At 36.0% G+C, this 9,470-nt stretch overlaps 1 protein-coding gene across 1 annotated transcript; it reads right to left on the reverse strand.

The window, feature by feature from the left end:
* Window positions 1–439: 439 nt before the first annotated feature.
* LOC147391131 (uncharacterized) lies at window positions 440–7,719 on the reverse strand. Its single transcript, XM_086459459.1, has 2 exons — window positions 6,346–7,719; window positions 440–5,938 (listed from the first exon to the last, which is right to left on the reverse strand). Exon 2 carries the CDS (start codon window positions 4,078–4,080, stop codon window positions 3,370–3,372), a length of 711 nt encoding a protein of 236 aa, XP_086315585.1. The 5' UTR covers window positions 4,081–5,938; window positions 6,346–7,719; the 3' UTR covers window positions 440–3,369.
* Between the last annotated feature and the right edge of the window lie 1,751 nt (window positions 7,720–9,470).

The raw sequence follows: 9,470 nt of genomic DNA on the forward strand, positions 1-9,470 counted from the left end.
AAATTTATAATTAAAACATTAATTAATGTAAAGTGAAATCCTAATTAAAATTAAAATCAATCAAGTAAGACTAAAGTCAATCAAGTAAGACTAAAGTCAAGATCTTAAAGTCAATCAAGTAAGACTAAAGTCAAAATCTTAAAGTCACTTAAGTGGGACTCAAAGTCAAAACCCTAATAGAGTTCTAATTAAATAATAACTCTATTTAAAACAATCCTAATTAAATAATAACTCTAGTTAAAACAATTCTAATTAAAATATAACTCTACGTAAAACAATTATAATTAAATAATAACTCTCTCTAAAAGAATTATAATTAAACATTAACTCTATCTAAAAGGTATTTTAAAAAAATCTATAAATAGGTCCCTACAACCTATTTTCGTATGAAAAAATAAACCCTAAGAGAAGTAGGTCAAAAAGCTTCCCTAGCCTCCCATAAACCCTAATTTTGAAGCCCTAACTCCTTACCTAACACCCATACCTCAACTTTAGCTCAAAAAATACTTAAAAACCCCTTCAAAACACCCTAGAAATTCATAAAAAAATTTAAAAAATTCATAAGGAGATATTTTATTTTGGAGATCCGAAATGAATCCGGTGATAGAACGAAGCAAGGAGTGTTGTACGAAGAACTATTCTACGTAAAGGTAAAGATTGATATTTTTTTTTTTATTGATTAGGTCTTTTAGCAATGTAGTTCTATTTGGGAATTAGTAGAGACCGGCGTTTGCCAGGCGGGGTTGGTGCCTAACACCTTCCAACCCCGTAATTTGATCCCCGAACTCAGTTATTTTTTAAGTAGATTAGTTGTTTTTATCCGTTTAGAGTCGATGTTCGGTTCCTAGACCACAATAACTAGGTGGCAACTCCCAAATCTCAAAGGTCAAAAGCAGATTCGCGCACCCCGCGGATCGAGGGCGCTTTCACATACCTTCCCAGAATACTCTCCTTGAAGACAAAACCCTGGAAGAGGGTCCATATAAATAACCTTAGTCAAATCACCATTTAGAAATGCATTTTTTATATCAAGTTGGTGAAGTGGCCAGGAGTTACACGCAGAGAGGGAGATAAGAAGGCGAATAGTGGAGAGTTTGGCGACAGGAGCAAACATGGCACCAATATCTTTTCCTGGGATCTGTGTAAATCCCTTAGCAATAAGTCGTGCCTTATACCGATCAACCGTACCATCTGCAAGATATTTCACTGTGAAGACCCATTTACAACCAACAATCCGCGTCCCAAACGGAAGAGAAACAAGCTCCCAAGTATTATTGGTTTGCAAAGCATCCATTTCCGCAGTCATAGCTTTTGTCCACTGAGGATCTCTTAATGCCTCTTAGACAAATCGAGGAACCCGAATAGAATCAGTTGCGGCAAGGTAGGCCTGATAAGAGGAATAAAGACCCTGATAGGAAACAAATTGGGCAATAGGATGATCAGTAACACACTTCCGCTTACCTTTGAGTAGGGCAATAAGTAAGTGAGAGTCAGATATAGACGGAATAAGAACAGGTATACGTGTGGAGGTAGAAGAGGGTATACCTGAATCCAAGGATGAGGTTGGCAAGGGTGTAGAGGGGTGAGTGCAACGAGTGTAGACCTGAAACGGCGACGAAGGCGGAGGAAAAACTGAAGAAGGTAGCACAATAGGAGAGGAGTCCTGCAAAGTAGAAGTAACATAATAGGATGGAACATTTTCAAAGAAGGTAACATCAAGAGTGTAGATGATACGGCGAGAAATTGGATCATAACACCGATACCCCTTTGACATAGAAGAATAACCCAAAAAAATGCATCGAATGGCTTTGTCATCCAATTTTATACGATTGGGGGTCTTGTCCTAAACAAAACACGTGCACCCAAAGACACGAGGTGTAATAGGGAAAAGAATGCTATCAGGTTGAAGGACATGAAAGGGCACCTGCCCCCCCAAGGTGCGATTTGGAACACGATTAAGAAAAAAAGCCACAGTAAGGACTGCCATATTCCAAAATGACTTTAAAACATGCATTCCGCAAATAAGAAAGCGGACAATGTTCATGAGGTGGCGATTCTTGCTTTTCGCCACCCCGTTCTGTTCAGGAGTTTAAGGACAAGTCAACTGGTGAAGCATACCATTCTCATGAAGATGGAAACGAATACCATCAGATATATATTCCTCCCTATTATCAGACCTAAGGGATTTACCAGTGATATTGTACTGAGTCTGAATCATTTTAAGAAAGTTAACAAAAATTGAGAGCACCTCAGAGCGTGAAAGCATTAGATAAACCCAAGTGCAACGAGAGTAGTCATCTATAAATGTAATACAATAGCGATAACCATTAAAAACAGAGGGGAAGGTCCCCACACATCAGAATGAACTAAATCAAATATTGCATTAAATCAATGCATACGTGGAATATAAGAAGTACGTGTGTGTTTATAAAGTTCACACACAGAACATTGAAATTTATGTCCACTACAAGCAGTTTTTAAAGCAGGAAATAAAGAAAATAAATGTTGAAAATTTGCATGTCCTAAGCGAGCATGCCATAAATCTAGAGTATGTGATATAAAAATGTGACTGTCAGATGATGGAAGCACGGAAGCCGGAGCAACACTAGGCTGAGATCCAAACACGTACAGCCCATCCTTCTCATACCCCTTGTCAAAAATCCTCTTCGAAATCAGGTCTTGAAAGATGCAGTGAGTAGGAAAAAAGGTAACTGAGCAATTATGAGATTTAATAATACTGCTAACAGACGAAAGATTAAGAAATAGGTGAAGGACATAAACTACAGAATTAAGGGAAAGCCTAAAGAATAAAGAGATGGTACCCTTACTGTGGCTAGGTGTAAGAGATCCATCAGCAAAGCGAACTTCCCTATGGGTGGTGGAAAAAGTAGAAGAAGTAAAGTGGCTAGACTCATCGGTCATGTGATCAAAGGCACAAAAATCAATAACCCATGTTAGAGGAGCAGAGCTAGACTGAGTGACATTGAATGCAAAGGATGTACCTGGAGGCGTAATACCCGAGGCCACAGTCGAAGAGGATTTAGTGTGAGCTTGAAGCTGATCTCGGACAATAGTGGCAATCTGAGTCTATAGCTGTTGCAAGTCAATCGTGCTAAGTGAAGAAGGATAAGTAGATGAGGACTCCACTATAGCAACAAGAGGAGCAGTTTATCCCAAAGATGAAGTGGAGGAAGATCTTGGTATCAGATGAGGATAGAACTGAAAGCAACGAGCCTTCTCATGACCAGTCTTCCCACAATGACTACAAGTAAGGCCATTCCCCTTACCACGACCACGGCTACCACAGCTACGATTCCCTGATCCAGGGGTACGGTGGTCAGAGTAACTCGATTTGGCAACTAAGGCCATCTAATCAGTAGTTGGAGCAGAAAGGATGCCAGGGGCCTGAGTCTGAGGAGGAGGAATATGGCGGCGACGCTCATCAGTGTCAATGGTCGCAAATATCTCAAACAAAGACGGTAAAGGAGTGGTGTTGAGGATCTGTGTGCGAAGTGCCTCAAATTCTGAACGGAGACCCATAAGAAACTGATAGGTTTGATGTCGAGCAATCCGCTTGACAACATAATCGGCTGCCTCGGAAGACAATTCAGCCATAAACTCATAGTGAGAAAGTTCTTCCCAAAGTGACTGAGGGTATCCAAAGTAATCAGCTACACTCTGAGTCCTTTGGGTAGCCTGGGCAATGTCTCGATAAAGTTCATAAATCCTCGAGTCATTCTGAGAATGTGCGTATGTCAGCGTAAGCACCGACCATAAAGATGAAATTGTTTCATGGTACATGAACATGGTATAAATGCGCTGCTTCATGGAATTGAACAGCCACCCAAGGATAGTGCAATTGTCGATCTCCCATGATTCAAATTTATGATCAATTAGGGGTGGTTTAGTAATAGTCCTAGAGAGCCAACCATATTTTTCTCTACTTTCGAGAAAGAGCTGTACAGATCGAGACCATGACTGGAAGTTCCGACCATCAAGAAGAGCAGTAGTAATACATTGAGCGGAAGAGGTAGATCCAAGGACTGAAGTGGAAGTTGTAATTCCTTGTTCCAAAGACATTATTTGGTTTGAAGGGAGATCTGAAGGAGCAATTATGTAAAAGTTTCTTAAAGAAGAGTCCAACTAGTGTTGTACTCGCGCCACGAGGTCTAACAGACCAATCAATAACTACTCCAACTACTCCAAAAGACCAATCTCAGGTAAGTTTGAAGTTATTAGGGCTGTCACAAGGTAAACCACAACCACTGACCAATCAATAACTACTCCAAAAGACCAATCTCAGGTAAGTCTGAAGTTATTAAGGTTGTCACAAGGTAAACCACAGCCATTGACCAACAAACGAAACCAGAAACTATTGCTGTGAAGTCGTAGGCCAAACCGATGTCAAATCTACAGCCACTGACCGAAAAAATGAAGCCAAAAAAACACCTGGTTTGAAGTCGTAGGTCCAAAACGACGCCAAATCTATTGCCACTGACAAAAAACGAAGCCAAAAAACACCTGGCTTGAAGTCATAGGTCCAAAACGACACCAAATCTATTGTCGCCTGACCAAAACAACTCCAAATCTATAGCCACTGACCAAAAACGAAGCCAAAAACACCTGGTTTGAAGTCGTAGGTCCAAAACGACACCAAATCTACTGTCGCTTGACCAAAACGACGCCAAATCTATAGCCACTGACCAAAAAACGAAACCAGAAACTCCTACTATGAAGTCGTAAGTCCAAGACGAAGCAGCTGTGATTATCGCAGAACTGAAACAAAAGTGATAGGGCTGTCGTAAGACCAAAAACTAAAGTCCTAGGATTGTCGCAGAGTTATCGGGACCAAAACAAAGTCGAGCTTCTGTTTGGCTTGTTCCAAGTTATCGCAGGATTCAATAACAATGGCTATAACACAATATATATATATATATATATATATATTCCTTTTACAAAGAAACAAACCCTAAACCACAGCGCATTATTGCAGCATGTGATAAAATAAAAAATAAAAAAATTTGAAAGACCCCCGAAAGGAAGAAGGTCGACTGAGGTTGACTTTTGGTTTAGATGAGTAAAGAGAAGAAAGAGAGAAAGGAGAAAATTTCTTGGCTCTGATACCAAGAAGAATTTCAGAATAATTGTGTCAAGTCTCTTTGTGAGAGTTTGGCAGGAATTTATATTAATTACAAAGGTCAAATTACAGAAAGGTCCTTATAAATAAGAATTAAATAAAAGACTAGAAAATAACTATATCAACAAACTAAATTATTTCCAATAGGGGGGAGGGGGGCACCGGCTGCTTCTAAACCGAGTTCTCATCTTGTAGGATAAAATGCCAGCAAGATTGTCAAGAATTTTATCATCAACATATCTTAAAATAAAAATATCATCTAAAAAGAGTTTACCTCAATGGTATCTGGCTTAGCCTCATCAAAGAAATGCTATATTAGTTCTAAGAAATCAATAAAAACCAACTCATCCCAATGGCACTGAAACATGAAAAACCCTACATACTACAATATTTATAACGGATGAGATTCAAGTAGTACCTTCAATTGCACGTTCATCACATACAAGAAGATCTTCGAAGGAAGATCATAAACTGACATCCATTAATTAAATAACTGATTCGTGGACACTTCAACCTAGATTAGAACTCAAAAACTAATCAATAATAAATTTCTTCCAACAAGCAAGTTTAAAAACAGTGGAACAGGAAACCATACCTTCAAAACAAAAATCAAACAAAACCACATCCATTTTTTAAGAAAAAGAAGTTTGACAATGCAAAAAAAAATTCTGAAGTTTAATAAAATAAAGAGATTGCAAAATTATGAAAAAAATAGGCTTATCGTGCTTGATATGTCCCTGAGGAAAATAGAAAACACGCTCCTTCACGATGCATTGTTGCAAGAAGGCCACCACAAGCATGCTAAAGCTTGCATGTAAAAACAAAAAATAACAGAGATACAAAACCACCATCATTCTTTATATAATGAATATAATAGTCAAATAATGGATTTCAAAGTGAAAAAAAAAACACATACACAGACTCAGAAATAGATAACCGAAATTGTCATTGCATGAGATTGTTACTATGAATTCAAAAATCAAAAACACTACTTAAGAAGCATTTTAAGAATCATATAGCAGAACTGATTAGAAGCTTCTCGAATATATTTCTTTCTAATTTGATCTTGTCTATGATAATGGATGATGAGTTTGATTGAGATTAAAAGTACGGAACATTCAAAAGAAAAACGGTTATACAAATTCATAGGCATGACAAAATCAAAGAAAAAAGTAGCCGTCAATTGCCTAAACATCTTCAAACAATACCTCGTGAGATTCAAAACAAGCCACCATCATTCTCTATATGCAATGACTATAGCTGCAACAAGAAAAAAGTCGAGTACTGGATTTCAAAATACTTATCACATGAGATTATAACTAAGCATTTCAATATCGAAGGAGGATTGTGACCTTTTATCCTATATATATAATACTTCAATATCAAGTTTACTTTTACGGTCATTTTAATGGATAGAAAAAAGAATAGTTTAAGTTTTCGTGTTGATGTAGATCAGAAATAACTAAAAGTCAATGTAGTATATTCTTTTACACCACAAAGTTGACCCCAATCCATTGATAATGCATTCATTCAATTCATTTAAGACTAATAAGCATGGATTTAGACAAAAATGAATTGAGGAACAAGAATCACTTAATCAATCCCAATGGTTTGAGCAAGGATTTGATGATGATGATGACGACAACCAACGACAACTTCGATAACGATGATGACGATGATGATGAGGATGATGATGATGAAAAATAATGAATGATGAATGTATATGATGAGGATCATCATCATCAAGAACCTATCCCAAAGATTTGGGGTCCTAAACAAAACTTGTTATTTTTTTTTTTTGTCAAAGTCTGTCAAGCGCAATATCCTTTTGTTAATTAAAATGAGTTCTTATACACTTAGAGAAGAAAATCAATGAAAAAAACATGAGGATCTTTAGCTTCTGGTCTCTCTTTTATTTTAGGATTTTAATCTAACAAAGTGTCTTTGTGGTCTATCTCTCTTTGTTCCTACTAGTCTTTAATCTATGGGTTCGATTAGTTTATGAGATTCTAAGTTCCAAAAAAACAAACCATTCAAGGGTCATTCAACTTCCCTTGTAAAATAAATAGAGTATAAGCCTTCAATGGGTCTCACTGTCAAACATAAAGTATCCTACGATCTTTATTCACCATCTTTGCAAATTCCTCTACCTTGGACATAACCCGGAAGAGTATAACTGAAAATTAACTTTAAAAGAAACATAAATTTATGGATAAATTTACATGGGCTTATTACGGGGCAAAATTTGAAAATAGTTCAACTTTTTTTATAGGTGTAAAATTTCAATAAGAAACATCAATTTCACTAATTTGTAAAATTATAAATAGATTTAGTAGAAATAACATTAACAAGAGTGAGAATCAAAACTTACCTCTCTCAAAAGATTTCAGTTATTAATATTCTTGATCGACCAATTAAAACTTCTTCTTTCTCCTTTGACTATACTCAATAAAGTAATTATAATTAGGTTTCAATCCAAAAACTTAACCTAGTTACTTGAACGCAGAATATAAAGTAATAAAACTTAGAAACTGTCCACCTTACAAAAATCACAGAAGCTTGAGAGACACAAAATGACTTTGAGGAGAGAACATTTCAACTATTGTAAATACTAAAATAAAAAAGAATCAAGTAAGAAGGGATCTGGATCTACTAGAATTTCCATACCTTTAATGGTAGGGTTTTAGGTGAAGAAAATGGGATTTTATAGGGGTTTTTAGTTTTCAACCCTCTAGGAATCATAAATTAATGTTTTGGGCTTCAAAACACATTTAAACTAAAAACCAGATAAATAACACTATTATTGGCAAAAAAAAAAAAAACTTTGTAATAGTAGAGATTCAAATAAAAAATTCAAAATAGAATAGATATGAGATGCTAATTGAAAAAAATAATCTTACTAAAAAGATTTAGAGATGTAGATATCCAAAGATATTTCAACTAAAAAATATATTTAAAACTCACCGTAAGACTTTATAAATGTTGACATTTTCATCCACAAACAAAACATGGGAAGGGGTTTCGCACGTCTATTTCCAAAAAATAGAGATTGGAAAACATGAAGATTTCGAGTAGGTTTGCATCTCTGTTTGGCAAATGGAGATCTTGACCTTTGACGATTTCTACAACCAGGCCCTAATTTTGTCACGATGATGAGAGTTTTTCTTCTTTCAAATGCAAATAAAAAGGACATGAAAATGATTCTTGTAGATAAGTTTCGAAACCTTTGAGGAGGTTTTGAGATCATCTACACAGGTTTAAGAGCCGCCACCATTCAATTAAAGTGTGAATGGAAACTATAAAAAGGTTTTTTTAAAACTCTGTTTTTTGGCTTGCAACATATCCAAAAGATAAGGGGGAAATGGTCTACCTAGAACTCTAAGGTAAGGAGGTACAATTGAGAGACAAGGAAGGTTCTAGGCACCATATCTCACCCATCCTAAGATGGTTACCAATAGATGACCAAATGGTGTGATTAGGAAACTCTTTTTTGGCTTTTAAAATAAAAGAGATAATAGAGGAAAGTTAAGAAAAATTAACTATAAAAGAATGAACAAATTAAGACAATGAGCAAGCCAAAAACAAAAGAAGATGTTTGCTGGAATTTTTCATGAGCCTAGGATTTTGGTGGGAATCCATGTGGATTTCACCGTTTTGATGTTAGGCACCTTGTCCCACCCATCTTAGATGGTTACCAATAGATGACCAAATGGTGTTATTAGGAAACTCTTTTTTGGTTTTTAAAATAAAAGAGGTTATAGAGGAAAGTTAAGTAAAATTAACTATAAAAGAATGAACAAATTATGATAATGAGCAAGCCAAAAACAAAAGAAGATGCTTGCTAGAATTTTTTATGAGCCTAGGATTTTGGTGGGAATCGAAATGGATTTCACTTTATTGGATCCAAAGGCTCTTTTAAAGGAGTATATGTTCACTTCGGAGCATTTTTTTGTTGGTTTAGCCTTCAGGAGGTATCCATGTGTTGGACACCACCATCGAAAGACTAGAAACCTTATGCATGAGATGAGTTCTCTTTAAGAGTATTTTTGTTAGCTTAGAGTGTTAGGTGTAGATCTAGGTAGATCCACACCTTTGACCCTTTGCTATTTTAGAGAACTATAGTATGATGTGCGTGCACATAATGTATGCATGTAATGGACTTAGAAAGAAAAGATTACCTCAAAAGAGGGATTACACTCTTAGCTCTTAAGCCATTAGGAAAGAAAGTAGAAAGTATAAAAATCTCTATTTTAGGAATTTAAAATTGTAAGAAAAGTAAAGAACAACTAATCTAAGAAATTAAAGCATGCAAGAAAGTAAATAAACACCTAAT

This window comes from Akebia trifoliata, chromosome 11 (assembly GCF_017979445.1).
Source record: "Akebia trifoliata isolate Shusen 1 chromosome 11, ASM1797944v1, whole genome shotgun sequence".
NCBI classification, from domain to species: Eukaryota; Viridiplantae; Streptophyta; class Magnoliopsida; order Ranunculales; family Lardizabalaceae; genus Akebia; species Akebia trifoliata.

Excerpts from the sequence above, each read along its gene's own strand:
- LOC147391131 (XM_086459459.1), bottom strand. The coding sequence starts at position 4,080 with ATGTCTTTGGAACAAGGAATTACAACTTCCACTTCAGTCCTTGGATCT.